This window comes from Poromitra crassiceps (assembly GCF_964638095.1).
Source record: "Poromitra crassiceps genome assembly, contig: HAP1_SCAFFOLD_356, whole genome shotgun sequence".
NCBI lineage: Eukaryota > Metazoa > Chordata > Actinopteri > Beryciformes > Melamphaidae > Poromitra > Poromitra crassiceps.
The window spans coordinates 46,518-64,472 of record NW_028152048.1 but is presented as its reverse complement, the minus strand read 5'-3'; the positions used below and the strand labels follow the sequence as shown (position 1 = coordinate 64,472).

The 17,955-nt window shown below is 42.8% G+C and overlaps 1 protein-coding gene across 1 annotated transcript in view; it reads right to left on the bottom strand.

The window, feature by feature from the left end:
* The window catches only part of map7d1a (MAP7 domain containing 1a), a 78,144-nt gene that overhangs the window by 18,223 nt on the left and 41,966 nt on the right, over window positions 1-17,955 (bottom strand). The window contains exons 9-13 of the mRNA XM_083663769.1: window positions 16,171-16,301; window positions 11,252-11,505; window positions 9,473-9,764; window positions 7,003-7,183; window positions 1,882-1,986 (exon numbers count right to left, since the gene is read on the bottom strand). Of these exons, the coding sequence (XP_083519895.1) occupies window positions 1,882-1,986; window positions 7,003-7,183; window positions 9,473-9,764; window positions 11,252-11,505; window positions 16,171-16,301 (963 nt within the window). The remainder of the gene's footprint in view (window positions 1-1,881; window positions 1,987-7,002; window positions 7,184-9,472; window positions 9,765-11,251; window positions 11,506-16,170; window positions 16,302-17,955) is intronic.

Below are 17,955 nucleotides of genomic sequence, written 5' to 3'. Positions count from 1 at the left end.
AAGCGTGCTGCTCTGGCCATGTCGATGTCAGCCGGTTCATATAGTAAACGTGCCCGAGAATACATCTCCCAGTGAGGAGAGCATTCTCTTTTTCGTTATTTATTTATTGTGAGCCGACTAAAATAGGATTCTGTCTGAGATCTGTTCCGTGTGCATCGGAGGCAGCCGAGACCACGGTCTGAGGATTGGGGGGAAGGGGGAACCTTCTGCCATATATTTAGGCTCCTTTATGGTCAATTAAGAAATGACTGGGAATTCTGGGCCAGAATATTTGACTGGTACTCTAAGGCCCAATCCCAATTCCTATCTTAACCCTCAATCTTAACCCTCAGTCTCAAAAATGCGCACTCCCGCGAAGTGCTAGTGCTGTCCCGATTCTCACTTTGTTAAGTTAAGGGTCGAGTTTGAGGGCTCTACGCCCCTCAGTTTTGAGATTTTCCACGACCACACTTGGCGGTGAGTGCGATCCCAGAATCCCTTGCGTGTCATCAGCTAGATCCATTCAGATGGAAGATGGCGGCGAAAGGAGGAAAAAAGGAGCCCTACAAAGTTAAGTATTTCCTTGTTAATAGAGATGTAAAAATTACGATAACCATTGTATTAGCTTAGTTTAATGTCATTTTATGGATTTCCGTTTTGGAATCCTAACAACAATTGTTGTTGCTAATGAGTGGGGGCTAGAATGACCGTGCTTTCCGACGTGAGGGCTGGCTTGACTGCAGTGTTTAACTGCAGTCAAGCCAGCCCTCACGTCGGAAAGCACGGTCATTCTAGCCCCCACTTGTTTTGTGGTGCGTTGCATTACACGTAGGCTGTATCTTGATAAAAACAACTCAACAACGACATTACCACCGAGAATTATGGCATTTCGTAACAACGTTAACAATGTTATAATATAATAATAATAATATGGCTTGACCAGCTGACTACTAGCTACTGACTATCGATAGTTAGCAACAACAAATGTGTTAGGCTCCAAAACGGAAATCCATAAAATGACATTTAAACTAAGATAATACAATGGTTATCGTAATTTCTACATCTATATTATCAAGGAAATATTTGTAAGGATGCTTTTTTCCTCTCCTTTTGAATTGACAGACTGGACGGAGCTTTGGCATATTGCTGCCCCCCACAGTCTGAAGACGTATCTGCCTTTAAGGGCTGTCCCATTTTAAAGTCGCAAGATAGCCCTTAACACTTAGTTTTGAGGGCTACTAAGATTGAGGGTTGAGCTTGAGGGTTAAGAAAAGAATTGGGATTGGGCCTAAGGCCTACGGGGTGGCCCTTCAGCCGGAGGCAGAACTCGCCATCTTCGGCTGCTCAGTCTTCTCTGAACTTCCCTACAGCTGTGCAACAGTCTCTGACAGTGGGGACAACTGTTGCCAAAAAACAAATTCTGAAGGAATGGAAATCTCCCTCTCCATCCTCTTTCCAAATGTGGCTGACGGACATGACCTCTGTTATACGCATGGAGAGACTTAGGTTCCTGAGAACCAATACAATTAGAAAGTTTGTGACTATCTGGGACCCGTTTTTAGTCTACCTCAACGAGGCTAGGGGTGACGGGTGACTCGCCCGGCTGGCTTCCCATAGACCCCTTGAGTGAGATCCCAGGTATATCGTTTACAAGAACATAAGCACCTTAGGTGGCTGGCGGCACCACTTTGTAATGTTGATTATATTGTTTTGTTTTTTCTTTCTTTCCCCTGTGTCTGAGCCTGTTTGTCTGTTTTGTCTTGTTTGTGTTCCATAAAAATTTAAAATATGAAAAAAAAAAAAAAAAAAAAAATCTACTTATAACTATGCAAATCGTAATGTCCACTTTGAATGGGGTGAATGTGAAACGTTGGCTGAGAGACAGATTAATTGCCCTCCTACCCGTTTCCTCTCCAGCCTCTCCTGCTCCTCCTTCTGGAAGTGTTTGTCCCTCTCCAGACGCTGCTTCTCCGCCTCCTCCCGGGCTTTAGCCTCAGCCTCTTCCTTCTGAAACACAGAGGCGACAACCGTTTATTTTCATGTCGGCAGAGAAAACGACTGGGGCCAAAATAAACATGGTTCTTGCATAACATGGGTGTGGCCACGGTTCTCTGCAATTATTGTACAACCACAAAAGGCTTTATTTTCCTCTAGGCCCAAAGTGTCCATTTTCAACATTTATATGCGCCCCAAGGGGACAATTCAAAGTGAAACACAATACTTGGGCTTCAGCATAATTATAACTGGACCACATTGAACCGCAAAATGGCATTTCTCTGAAAGACCACACGGGGGTGACAAAGAGTAAGTGGTGGATAAGAGACATACAGAGATAAGCTGTGTCTGTCAGAGGTTTACAGGGTCAACAAACACTCCAATCAAACGCCTCATTTTGTGGCTCAATGGAAATCACTTCCTGTTAAGGGCAGGATGATTCCCCGAAGCTGCTCCTCGGCAACGCCCACAAACACAGGAGGCAACGCCCACAAACTCTTTAAGACACTCCCCCACGGCAAGAGACTGAGGTCTGCCAAGACCAGAACCACCCACCACAAGACCAGCTTCTTCCCAACCGCCATCAGCCTCACCAACAAGGCCCGGAAACCCCCTTCCACCAAGGACCTCACCAACAACCCCCCCCCCACACACACACACACACACACACACAAACTCACTACCTCCTCCTAAACTCAACTGAACTCCCCCCCCCGCCATAAAACTGGAACTCATATCTAATTTAATGCCTGTCTAACCGGGACTGTAAATTCATGTAAATTCCCTGCACATTAATGCCTATTTACCTTAGCCTGTGAATTTCATGTGCATTCAATGTAAACTCTTATTTAACTCCGACTGTAAATTCATGTAAATCCACTGCCTATTTAACGCCTATTTAACTCAGTCTGTAAATCCCAACATAAATTCATATTTATTATCCACAGAACACTTCACCACTCATGTACATATTGTATATATTTACTCGATTTGATTGCACTTGCAACTTTGTGATTGTCTTTAGTTATCTTCCTACTTCTTATCTCTGTATATTGATGTGACCGCTACGCTGCATAGAGACACTAAGACAAATTCCTCGTATGTAACTTGCATACCTCGGCGATAAAAGTGATTCTGATTCTGAAACACAGGAGGTTGCCAGTTCAACACCCACAAACACAGGAGGTTGCCAGTTCAACACCCACAAACACAGGAGGTTGCCAGTTCAACACCCACAAACACAGGAGGTTGCCAGTTCAACACCCACAAACACAGGAGGTTGCCAGTTCAACACCCACAAACACAGGAGGTTGCCAGTTCAACACCCACAAACACAGGAGGTTGCCAGTTCAACACCCACAAACACAGGAGGTTGCCAGTTCAACACCCACAAACACAGGAGGTTGCCAGTTCAACACCCACAAACACAGGAGGTTGCCAGTTCAACACCCACAAACACAGGAGGTTGCCAGTTCAACACCCACAAACACAGGAGGTTGCCAGTTCAACACCCACAAACACAGCAGGTTGCCAGTTCAACACCCACAAACACAGGAGGTTGCCAGTTCAACACCCACAAACACAGGAGGTTGCCAGTTCAACACCCACAAACACAGGAGGTTGCCAGTTCAACACCCACAAACACAGGAGGTTGCCAGTTCAACACCCACAAACACAGGAGGTTGCCAGTTCAACACCCACAAACACAGGAGGTTGCCAGTTCAACACCCACAAACACAGGAGGTTGCCAGTTCAACACCCACAAACACAGGAGGTTGCCAGTTCAACACCCACAAACACAGGAGGTTGCCAGTTCAACACCCACAAACACAGGAGGTTGCCAGTTCAACACCCACAAACACAGGAGGTTGCCAGTTGTGAGTGGAGAGAACTAGAAGAAGACAAAGTAAAAAAAAAAGGGGGGGGGGGGACATTCACTGTGGAAGTGAATGGGCTGGATTAGATTCACATTTGCCATCAATGACAACAAATCACACAGACGTAGAAAAAGACTGGAGTGTGTTTTTGGAGGTGTGTTTATCAAATGAGGTCAGAGTGAGATGAGCAGCTGACATGAGGTAAGCTAAGTGTGTGATGTCAAACGCCATGTGACTCAAACCAGAGATGGGGACTTGCACTTGGGACTTGGACTTGAGTCGCACTTAAGTCTCACTCACAGTGTCTTGAGACTTGACTTGAGACTCGTCCTCAAAGACTTGAGACTTGACTTGGACTTGAGTTTTGGGACTTGTGAACAATCTTTATTTTTTATTTTTTTTTATTTTGGTGCATTAACATAAAGGAAACCTATACTGATGTCATCCAATCAATGCCGATACTGTATGCTAATAGATAAGGAGTGAGGATAATACTAGGGCTGGCACGGATCACGGATAATCCGTGACCCGTACGGATCAGCCCCCACGGTTCGGAACGCGGTTCGGAACATCAATAGTCCGCGGACCCCCCCCCCCCCCCCCCCTTCGTTTCATTTAACGTTTAATGTTAGTGTATGAGAACGCCCAGCGCAGCCAGACACAGACAGGCATAATCATGGCAAGCACAATTGAGCTTCCTCATCCCTTGTCGCTGCTGTAAAGTATGTCTGAAGGCTGTGGCTAGTGGCTACTAAACACAGAGTCACACAAACTTATTTCAACACCTCTGAAAAAGCACAGGAATGCGATCAGTGTGTTGCGCGCTGCACAAGATAACGAGAGCCACAACACACACACACACACACACACACACACACGCGCGCACACGTTTCACAAACACATTATCACCGGACGGTGAAATGTTGCCTTAGGACACATAACAACAAAACAACACGTGGGGCCACTGAGTAGCTTAACGTAGCATCAACGTTATATTTCCAGACTGACCTGGTCTGGTCTGTAGGTCTGTACCCGTGTCATGTGACTGGTGCAAGCAACAGCCACGAAGTTAGGCATAGCAGTGCCACCTAAAACAGGAAGTTGGGTCGTTCTGCCTTCAGAGTAAAAGCATACATTGTGTCACTTATGAGAAAAAAATATTTTTTGAGCTGTGCAGGGCAACAAATGGTTAGAGAATTATAATAGTATTAAAAAAATCTAATCGAAAATCTAATTTTGAGAGAAAAAATCTGATATATATATTTTTTTGCTGATCCGAAAAATCCGTGATCCGTGGCTCAAAATCCGTCACGCGATCCGATCCGTGGGTTTTCTGATCCGTGCCAGCCCTAGATAATACAGTACATGCTTTGAATTACTTAGTTGTATCTATGCAGTGTTCTAAACAGACTGGATGACATGCAGCAGATGATAGAACACTCATCTATAAGAGACTTAAGACTTGACTTGGACTTGTGACCAAAGACTAGAGACTTGACTTGGACTTGTGACCAAAGACTTGAGACTTGACTTGGACTTGCCCCTCAAAGACTTGAGACTTGACTTGGAACCAAAGACTTGAGACTTGACTTGGACTTGCCCCTCAAAGACTTGAGACTTGACTTGGACTTGCCCCTCAAAGACTTGAGACTTGACTTGGACTTGCCCCTCAAAGACTTGAGACTTGACTTGGACTTGCCCCTCAAAGACTTGAGACTTGACTTGGACTTGTGACCAAAGACTTGAGACTTGACTTGGACTTGCAAAGAATGACTTGTGAGCATCTCTGAGTCTCAAACAGGTTTTGTGTTGAAGATAAGAGAGTGGACAAGGTGCCTGGGGATGATGCCAGGGTGCAGTATGTGTGTGTGTGTGTGTGTCTTGACAGGCAGGCAGTCAACGGTCACAGAGGTGCCTGATTGTCCGTGTCACTGCCACGAGGCAAAACCACTTACAATTCCCTTTCAACCTTATCTGACTTAGCAGCCCTACCTGGACCAGGTTCATTAGGGCAGTGGTTCTCAAATGGGGGTCCGCGGACCCCCAGGGGTCCGTGGCACTTTGCCAGGGGGTCCGCGAAAAGTTTTCAAGTAAAATTTTTTTTTTTTTTAATAATTAAAAAGAAAATGCTACATGTTACTTATTCCTTCTCAAACTACTTCCTACATGGTGCTAGTCTATCAAAATATCTTGGCTGTCATTTATTGTGTTGCATAGTGGTTTTCTGGACTGTTGACAAATTGTGATATTGTAAGTCGCTTTGGACAAAACAAAAGCGTCTGCTAAATGACGTAATGTAAATGTAATGTAATAAAAAAAATATATATATATTTTTTTTTTGCAAAATCTTCATAGTTCAACGAAAATAGTTTATGCTTTAAATCTAAAATGGTTCATGGATTACATTCTAATAATAAACCTATCAAATTAAAAGTCAAGCACGTTACCGTGGAAACAATTAAGCTTAGCCCAAAATCACAAATCAGAATGAGGGGGTCCGCGGTATATTTTCTATCTTGTAAGGGGTCCTTGGCTGAAAAACATTTGAGAACCTCTGCATTAGGGGACATTCAGACCCAAAAGCGTTTTTGGAGCTGCCAGCGTCTTTCTGCAATTCATTCTCTATGTAAGGACGCGCTAGACGTGCTCCTCTTTTAATGAACGCACCTGGCGTTTCAGCGCTGGTGGCGTCTGTTGTTTTTGGAGGAGCGCTGTGGCCGTTTTTAAGCTGAAAAAAGTTGAACATTGAGGAAAAGCGCCCTGCTCGTCTTTTTCACTCTTCCTACCTTTTCTCCTCCAGAGGGATTTTCAACCTCCGATGCTGCCAGAATTGGCAATAATCTGGCTTTCATGTTGACAGTAAACAACATCAAACAGACAAAACTAGCTGCTTACCGTCCGTGTGGTCGTTGTGTTCTGATCTGTACTGCACGCCACTACAGGGGCGCTGTGTTTTGTGCGCTGTGTTTTGTGCACAATGGAAGCGCTCTCGACATGATTTTCATAGCGTTCCGACTGAAAAAAACGCTTTTGGTGTGAATGTCCCTTTAAGGTCATTGGTATTCTCCTGATACCTGGCTGCTGAGAACCTGAGAACGACACATAGGGCTGTGACTTGGCTTGATCTGAGGTGCTTAGAGAGTCAGTGGACCTGTTTGTGCAGGCGCTGGTTCTCCTCCTCCTCGGCCTTGGCTCTCTCCTCTGCCTCCTTCTCGTCCTGCAGGTGCTGGGCCTGGTCTCTCCTCCGCTGCTCCTCGGCCATGGCGCGCGCCTCCTCCTCCCTGCGTTGCCTCTCCTCCGCCTCCCGCGCTGTTCGCTCCTCTCTTAGGATCCTAAACAAGAGGGGAATTAGCTGTTCGCTCCTCTTTTAGGATCCTAAACAAGAGGGGAATTAGCTGTTCGCTCCTCTCTTAGGATCCTAAACAAGAGGGGAATTAGCTGTTCGCTCCTCTCTTAGGATCCTAAACAAGAGGGGAATTAGCTGTTCGCTCCTCTTTTAGGATCCTACACAAGAGGGGAATTAGCTGTTCGCTCCTCTCTTAGGATCCTAAACAAGAGGGGAATTAGCTGTTCGCTCCTCTCTTAGGATCCTAAACAAGAGGGGAATTAGCTGTTCGCTCCTCTCTTAGGATCCTACACAAGAGGGGAATTAGCTGTTCGCTCCTCTCTTAGGATCCTACACAAGAGGGGAATTAGGCAAAGCTGAGCAGGAGCATTTTCACCAAAATAATGTACCAGTTTCAAATACGGTATACCAAATTCATTACCGCAGGGATGACATATTTTTGTAGGCTTTATCCAGAAATCACCGCCATTTTGGTTCTTCAGTGGAAACGTCTATGGGGTTTTAGAATGGGGATTTCACTTAAATGCATACAATAAGATCTGTGGTTAACAAAAGTTTATGGGAACGTGAATTTGGGTTCAGCATGATACTCTTCACCAACGTGAATTACTTTTATGCCTTTGGAAGCGTTTTATAAAAATCTTGAAAAAAAAACAAAAAACGCATTTACGTTCCAAAAGTCATAAAAGTGATTCACGTTTGTGAAGATTATCATGCGGAAACCCAGATTCACGTTCCCATAAACTTTTGTGAACCACAGACCTTATTTTATGCATTAAGCGAAACCCCCATGTTAACCCATTGATACCTGATGCAGCATTTGTGTGTGTATCCCTTTAAGACCGCGAATGTCGTATGACGCAGTTCGCGGTCTTAAAGGGATACACACACAAATGAGGGATATACACGCAAATGCTCCATCAGGTATCAATGGGTTAAATCCCATAGACTTTTCCACTGAAGAACCCAGGAAGTAGACTTCTGGACTCATTGCTGCAGCTCTCTATAACGTAAATGCATCTAGTGACAATTCATCATGAAACACAGGAAAGCAAACTATTTCAGGAAATGGAAACACTTGGCAGGAAGTGAGCACTGACATGACATGGAGAGGGGCAACACGAGTCGAGGCCAAGTCAACTGCCAAGCTATTATAATAGCGGCCTGCTGTGGTCAGAATAGCTCAATATGCTACATGTAGCCACGCTAGCTTGCTGTGGTCAGAATAGCTCAATATGCTACATGTAGCCACGCTACCTTGCTGTGGTCAGAATAGCTCAATATGCTACATGTAGCCACGCTAGCTTGCTGTGGTCAGAATAGCTCAATATGCTACATGTAGCCACGCTAGCTTGCTGTGGTCAGAATAGCTCAATATGCTACATGTAGCCACGCTAGCTTGCTGTGGTCAGAATAGCTCAATATGCTACATGTAGCCACGCTAGCCTGCTGTGGTCAGAATAGCTCAATATGCTACATGTAGCCACGCTAGCCTGCTGTGGTCAGAATAGCTCAATATGCTACATGTAGCCACGCTAGCCTGCTGTGGTCAGAATAGCTCAATATGCTACATGTAGCCATGCTAGCCATTCCTACAAGCTTGCACATATCAGGGCTAGTGCTAAGTGAGCTCTCATTCAGAGTTCACATCCTCCCAGCTGTGGCCAACTAAAAAGTCTGTTCAGCTAAGTGACGCCTGCTGACGCAGTGACTAAGTCCTGGTTAAAGTCCCTGGCGAGGCAATTCTGTGATTTTCTTGTCAATATGTAATTTGTGGTGTTGAATGCATATAAAAACTGTACACAAAATATGAAACTTCTATTATACTCTCAAAATATTTGAATTTTTTTGGCAGTTTGAAAAAGTAGAGGTAAAGTGGGCGGAGTTATCTCAGGAGAGTGCCGACACCAGCACTCTCCAACCAATCATAATTAGGAGAAAGCATGACATTGCTCAGAACACTGGACAGGTAGATAGAAAGTGATGTGGCCAAGCCCCCAAAGTCCTGAGAAATGATTTGAGCCTGATTGGCTGCTTTTGAACTCTGTTTTATAGTAGTTGTGAACGTTTTTTTGCTTTTGTTTTTTAACTAATTTTTTTGAAAAAAAATTAACTAATTACCCACCGAAATATGGGGTGGGTAATTAATGTGATGGTCAGCTGTGTTTCTATCCTATAAAAAGTATATTTGAGACTGGGTTGCTGCACTCCTCTCTCTGACCTGTCTTTCTCCTCTTGCTCTTTGAGACTGGGTTGCTGCACTCCTCTCTCTGACCTGTCTTTCTCCTCTTGCTCGCGGCGCTCCTGCTCCTCCCTCTCCCTCTGCTCTCGGGCTTGGCGGCGGTTCTCGGCCAGGATGCGGCCCGCCTCCTCGGGGTCGTTGGTGCCGGCCGTGGGCTTATTGGCCGATGGAGAAGGTGCCGTCGAGGCCGCGGGGACACTGGCAGCTGATTGGACCTGCGGTGTCGCCGAGGCGGTGGCAGTCGTCATGATTGGTGTACTCAGCAAAGGGGGCGTGACAGGGGTTGAGGATACAGCGACGGCAGGGACCACAGGCACAGGGGAACCTAAAACAGGAAAAAGGAGTGTTACAAGACATTCAGATAAAGAAAGATAATAACATATATACTTTAACAGAATTAGCCTTTCAATGTGACTACTTCAATTTCCTATAGAGACACTGCGTAACGCGTCATCATTCAGAAACCACGCCCAAGACGGGGGAAAACGGAAATACCCCCTCCAATCCTGGCGTTCTCCTATGTCACGTGCATGGTTGCGTGTTGCACAAAAAGATTGTATATACAGATGATGAACACTCCAACTTACTTCTTGACAGCTAGATCCACATTTTTCTTCTCGCCAATTCTCAATGGCTTCCTTGTTTTGCTCAGGAGTACAACAAAACTTTAACTGGCGATTTTTTTACATTTGTTGTCTGCGCACCCCCACCACACAACAGCTTTTAGCTATGTTTAATTCAAGGAAAATGACGCTGGTGTGTGGAAATGAACGGAGCTTTTCCCCCGTGATCGGCGTGGCCTATTTCATGCACCCACCCCAGCCCCTGCCCCCACACACATGAGTATTTCATACTAGTATTTCATACTATTTCAATTACTATTTCAATTAGAAGAAATATCTTGTATATTTCTTATAATTTATCCTGTTCCTATGTACGTGACTTGTGCACCACACCAAGTCAATTTCCTTGTATGAGCAAACATACCTTGGCAAATATTCTATTCTATTCTATTCCCAACAAATAATCACTGTTAAAATACCCCTTTCTCATAGGGGTGCATAGTTTTTCTTAAATACTGACAACTATTTCAACTGCACCCTGCAACCCACATGTACTGCAACATTCTGTTCCCAGCATTTGGAAAAGATAAACAATAGCCATAGGAGTTTCCAGCCTGGTAATGACATACCAATTAGGGCTAATTAGCGCAGCGTCATTAGCACTGTGTGTGTGTGGTTCACTCAGCAAGCTGCCTTTGTTTGCCTAATTAAGACCGATGGTCATCTTTGTCCGCCTCCAATGCTCCTCCTCTTTGAGGGTGAAAAAACACACAGATTTTCCAGAGCCTCATTCACTTTTTCCATCTGGTGGTTTCAGATCCATTCTTTCTCAGTCATGGGAATAGAGACTGAGGCGGACATAAGAGCTCCCAGCATATTAAAAAAAAAATAATAATAAAAAAACATGCAGTATGACTCAGCCAAGGAGGGAAACAAAGAGACATACAGTCCAAGTATAATGTATGTGACGTGGGGGCGTGTTGTTCCATGTGTAGACTAGAACTGATCCAAACCCAGATGCAGTAGAACTACCAAGCTAGTCTGCTGGAGGAGAAACCCAACGGTGATTGATGGTCACTGTTAAACGTGGTGTAACCACAGGAGATGATTTGTAGTGCTCAGTTTCATTATAACGACGAACAGCAAAAATCTTGACAGATTGTCGCGATACATTTCAATTTAGTTATGTGACAATGGGGCTTGTACTGTAAAACCACTAGCGTGGGTTTTCTCTTCCTCCTGTACTCACTCTTCCTCTCCTCGGGCGTGGTGGCCCTGCGAGGCTCCTTGACTCTCTCCAGGGGGGCGGGGGAGGAGGTGCGGTGGGGCTCCATCCGGGCGGGGGTCCTGGCTCTCTTGGGCCGGGCCTTGGGGGTGGAGGGGCTGCTGCGGGCGGAGGAGGGCGGCCTGGGGCTCGGGGAGGCGGCGGGGCTGGGAGAGGCAGGTCTGCCCTGAGGAGGAGTGGCTGGCGATGAGGGCCGTTGTCTGGATAAAGGGCTCGGGCTGGACGGAAAGAAAACACAGAGGGGGCGAAGAGCAGTGTTGGGGGTAACTCATTACAAAAGTAACATATTACATGTAATATATTACTTTTAGCAGTAACTTATTACTTATAGGATTTCAGTAATATTATACCAGTTACTTTGTCAAGTAACTCAAGTTACAAATTGAGTTACATTTGATTAAATCAAAGCACATATTTAAAAAAGATACAATCATTTCCTAATCAAACTGTGTTTTTATGCAAATAACCACTAGAGATGACAATAACAAAGGCAAAGAATAACATTTCGAAATTTGGATTCTTTACACTGATTTTGAAATTGTGGTTGAAATTATTTTTCGGGATGGTTCCAGGGCGGCAATAGCATTCTGCTGCTGCTGTTGTTTTGGTAAAAGTAATGCAAAAGTAGTGTAATAAGTAACAAGTTACTCTACACAGAAGGTAATATTGTAAAGTAACTTATTACTTTCAAATGAAAGTAACTAGTAATATGTAGTATATTACATTTTGAAAGTAACTTGCCCAACACTGGCGAAGAGTGAGGTGAAATGATCTGGGCAATTATTGTCTCCAACATTTCAAGCAATTTGAGCACATTTGTCATAGCATAGGCTCAGACTTGAATGTATTCTAATTTAAAGTAAAAAAAAAAAAGGATAGGAAGGTCCTTGAACGCAAAATCTAAGTTCATCAGGCAGCATTGCATAGCTCCATAGCTAAGCCTTTTTTGTTTTTGTTTGTCCCCTTTCTTAATTTGTGTACATGGAGCATTATAAACATTACATTCAAGCTACTTCCTATTAGGGATGTTCATCAATTATCGAAAATCGATAATTAATCGTTAAGGAATTGAATCGATCATGTGGAATTTTGATTGATTATTGTTATTATTATTATTATTATTTTTTTTGCGGACTAGGTTTGGGTGGAATTCGTTCCTCCTCGCCCCACTCCATTGCACAGCCGACTAACGTGAGGTGGAGCTTCATATAGTCTCTAGTTTTCTGGCTGGGCACGGGCCTTTGTGCCAACAAAACTGTTTTAAACATGGGGAATTCACACCGGCATGCGCCGGGGACACAAACAAACGCACCCAGCGGTCTGCGGACCTCAGTGAGGCTCAGGCCTGTTGATTTGACTCTTGTGCTGTCAGCTAAGCTGGAAGACGCCGATTGCCTTACATCATGTAACCTGACATGTAACATGTTTGTTTACCTGGCCACACCGCTAGTGTCTGATATTCTTACTACACAGCGGCATCGCCATTATAGCTGGCCGAGAACGCGCAACGTCATTACCAGACCAGTAAAAAAAAAAATATATATATATATATATATATTATTATTACGCTATCGATAATCGATAATTGATCGTTAATTTTTCCCGATTTTCGATTATGGAAATTTTTCAAAATGAACATCCCTACTTCCTATCAGTTTTTTTTTATTATTATTTATTATTTATTCATCTTTAGTCGACCTTGGAAGACCTTTGCTGCTGTGTTTTACAGTATGTGGACTGTTTAAAGTTAAACCTGTCCTGAAAAACACTCTTGGAGACAGGACGAGACGAGACGAGACGAGACGACACGACACGACGACCACAACATTACTCAGTCCAATATTGGTAACAAATGTCATTGTTAAGCAGAGGCAGCTCAGTTCCCTGTTGTCCTCAGGAAAACCCTGAAGAAACTTGACTTCAGCCAACAGGTTCAAAGCAGACAAAGCACTCAAACATTGCATCATCCATCAAAGTGCATTATGGGTCCGTTTCCCAGCATTAGTCAGGCAATGCAACACTTATGGGAAACCATCCATTAGAATAGGGAAGAGGGCTTTTCCTCTATGCCTCTGGTACACTGACAGCTCTGCTGAACCCTGCATTTTGTTGACTCAAAGACTTTAGTTTGGTCTCCCGTTCCCTCCATTCCATGATGGATGTCATAAATTTCTATAGCCTGAGGTAGGGATGGGGCCGATCCGATCTAATATCGGGTGCCGATATTGGCACAAATTCACGGATCGGATTGGATTGAGAGAAAAAAATCCGATCTGTTTTTTGTTTTTGTTTTTTTTCAATTCCAGCGCGGGCGCTGGCCGTAATTTGCCCATGTATAATTGTATCCTTCTTTGCCTTGTATATTTTCTTAATTTTGTCTGCTTTTTGCAAGGTATATTTAAAAAAAAATTTAATTGGCCAAATCTTTGCCTATACTGTATATTCAAGAAAAATATTGGTATCAGCATAATATCGGTATCGGCAGATATCCAAATTCAGGTATCGGAATCGGATCGGAAGTGAAAAAAGTGGATCGGTGCATCCCTAGCCTGAGGTGCTGTTTAGACGAGAACGATTTCTGGATAAAACGGCCAACGTTTGTTACGTTTTGGCCTTCCGTTCCACATGACAACATGGTTTTTGGGGGCCTGAAAACACAAACTTTTGAAAACGGAGTGGACTCTTTTTTAAACGCCACCTGTAGTGTCGCCGTGTAATCATCGTGGCAATACGCAATTTTTGTGAACACTGTGAAAAGACAATAGGAGAATATACAGAGCAATGAAGGCAAAGGGGATTCAACTATCAATATTCACCTTATGTAGCCCCACCCACTTGACCCAGTTGTGTTATGATTTACTGTTCAAAACGCCATCTGTTTCAATCCTAGTCTGACTCTGGCTCTTAGGGGTCTGCACACACACCTTAATTCCCCTCACCAGTGTTGGCCACAGTTAACGATGATAATGAACGATAATGAACACAATATAATACTGTACTACTGTCACAGGAAGTGTCAACACAACAGGAAGTAATTGGCTGACCCCTTCATTAGAACATAAGGTGAAGAGCCTTAAAGGAACACTCTGCCCATTTTCAACCAGCTTTGTATCATTAGAACATCAGTAGTATATCAGAAAACTGTAAACGGTTTTGAAGTCTGTCATTTAATTTGACAGTTATTGAGTGTTAAAGTGTGGACCAGTGACATCACTGGTCCACACTAACTCAAATTAATAACTCATTAACTCAAATCAACTCTCAATAACTGTCAAACTATTCATCATTCATCTAGTTTGACAGTTATTGAGAGTTGATTTGAGTTAATGAGTTATTAATTTGAGTTAGTGTGGACCAGTGATGTCACTGGTCCACACTTTAACACTCAATAACTGTCAAATTAAATGACAGACTTCAAAACTGTTTACAGTTTTCTGATATACTACTGATGTTCTAATGATACAAAGCTGGTTGAAAATGGGCAGAGTGTTCCTTTAATGGCACAAGTGAATTGCATTGGCATTCAACAAACTATCATGACATCAGAGTCTGATAACAAGGTGCCTAAAAATTGCTACATAATGGGCGATAAGTGCCGTCATTAGCATGCGCGCATATTAATCATAATTAAATGAAGGAAATCCACATCTGAAATAACAATGTTTCACCAAACTTAAGGACACCAGCAATTACTAACTCTGAACTCATCATGAAATGAAATGCAGACCTCCCCCTTCCCCTCTCCTGCTCTCTCCTCTTGCTCCTTCCCCACCTCCTATACTCTCCAACATTTCCCATTCCCTCCCCACCCCATCACTCTCTCACATTCCCCCTGCTCTCTCCTCCGCTCTCTCCTATATTTCTATATTTCTCTATCAATTGTTCAATGTGTTATCTTTATTCTGTAATTTGCTACTGTTGTGTCAGCTAGAATTAGCTAGACATATTCTCTGTGAAGCCCTCTGGGACATGCTTGTCAATTAGGGCTATATAAATAAACTTGACTTGACGTGACTTCAAACGTCTTTCTGCTGCAAGTGCTGCAAACTGTTGAGCTGGACTCCAAAATGGCGAGTTGTAGTTCTGTGGCTCATGAGAGATTGAGCTACACCTTCTCTGTATGGAGGGCACGTGGCCTATGTCAACATCTCACTAGCACCTGGAGAAATAATGCCCAAAATAGTATGCACGCTTTTCTGACTACAGCGTTTTCAATAGGGATGGGGCCGATCCGATCCAATATCGGTACCGGGTGCCGATATTGGCACTAATTCACGGATCGGATCGGAATCCGAAAAAAAAAAAAAAAAAAAAAAAAAAAAAAAGCAATTCCAGCGCTGGCCGTAATTTGCCCATGTATAATAGTATCCTTCTTTGCCTTGTATATTTTCTTAATTTTGTCTGCAACATGAAACATGGGAGCAAGATGACTATGGTTCACGCAGGGGGTAAATGACTGACTTTGCTTTTGCTTGTTGTCCATAGGGGAAAAGTCAATTGACTATTCAAACAATATTTAATCTGATTGATATTCAAGATTACCTAAAATTGGAAAAACCAATGGAGCATTTGGATATTTGCAATGTGTGTAAACAGCTTAAATCAAATTATTTTCCTAATTAGAGTTCTGAATGATAGTAAACCGATTAGTGGTACATGTAATCATAATCAGTATCAGAGTTGGGGTGAATTCACTTCGCTCAATTCAAAGATTGCAAATCTTTAGATACAAGACAGAAAGGAGAGAGATAATTGCAATGTTTTTCCAGTTTGATGATGAATACAATCAGATGTTCAATAGACAAACTCCAAAGTGAACTGAGCCCATCCTGAGGTATCTGACAAAATATATATATTATAATAATACATGGAATATGAATTACGTTGGATCGGGTCTGTATCTCATGCTGGGTAGAGACTGTCTCTTCTTCAGCACCTTCTCTTTAGTGAGGGCACTTTTCTCCTTCTCATTTTCCCGTTCCTTGTCTTTCTTTTCTTTCTTATTTTTATCCACCTGTAAAACACAAAGGAGCACAGGTCAACTGATAACATCTGTCTATAGAAGATCCACATGCTGTAGCTACATCTACATCTGTCTATAGAAGATACACATAGCTACATCTACATCTGTCTATAGAAGATACACATAGCTACATCTACATCTGTCTATAGAAGATACACATAGCTACATCTACATCTGTCTATAGAAGATACACATGCTGTAGCTACATCTACATCTGTCTATAGAAGATACACATAGCTACATCTACATCTGTCTATAGAAGATACACATAGCTACATCTACATCTGTCTATAGAAGATACACATAGCTACATCTACATCTGTCTATAGAAGATCCACAAGCTGTAGCTACATCTACATCTGTCTATAGAAGATACACATGCTGTAGCTACATCTACATCTGTCTATAGAAGATCCACATGCTGTAGCTACATCTGTCTATAGAAGATCCACATGCTGTAGCTACATCTACATCTGTCTATAGAAGATCCACATGCTGTAGCTACATCTGTCTATAGAAGATCCACATGCTGTAGCTACATCTGTCTATAGAAGATACACATGCTGTAGCTACATCTACATCTGTCTATAGAAGATCCACATGCTGTAGCTACATCTACATCTGTCTATAGAAGATCCACATGCTGTAGCTACATCTACATCTGTCTATAGAAGATCCACATGCTGTAGCTACATCTACATCTGTCTATAGAAGATCCACATGCTGTAGCTACATCTACATCTGTCTATAGAAGATCCACATGCTGTAGCTACATCTACATCTGTCTATAGAAGATCCACATGCTGTAGCTACATCTACATCTGTCTATAGAAGATCCACATGCTGTAGCTACATCTACATCTGTCTATAGAAGATACACATAGCTACATCTACATCTGTCTATAGAAGATCCACATAGCTACATCTACATCTGTCTATAGAAGATACACATAGCTACATCTACATCTGTCTATAGAAGATACACATAGCTACATCTACATCTGTCTATAGAAGATACACATGGCTACATCTACATCTGTCTATAGAAGATACACATAACTACATCTACATCTATCTATAGAAGATACACATAACTACATCTACATCTGTCTATAGAAGATACACATAGCTACATCTACATCTGTCTATAGAAGATACACATAGCTACATCTACATCTGTCTATAGAAGATACACATAGCTACATCTACATCTGTCTATAGAAGATACACATAGCTACATCTACATCTGTCTATAGAAGATACACATAGCTACATCTACATCTGTCTATAGAAGATACACATAACTACATCTACATCTATCTATAGAAGATACACATAGCTACATCTACATCTGTCTATAGAAGATACACATAACTACATCTACATCTATCTATAGAAGATACACATAGCTACATCTACATCTGTCTATAGAAGATACACATAGCTACATCTACATCTGTCTATAGAAGATACACATAGCTACATCTACATCTGTCTATAGAGGATACACATAATAATAATAATAATAATATAATAATAATAATGATTGGATTTATATAGCGCTTTTCTAGACACCCAAAGCGCTTCACAGAAATCATTATTCATTCACACCATTCGTACCAGTGGTGGTAAGCTACGGGTGATG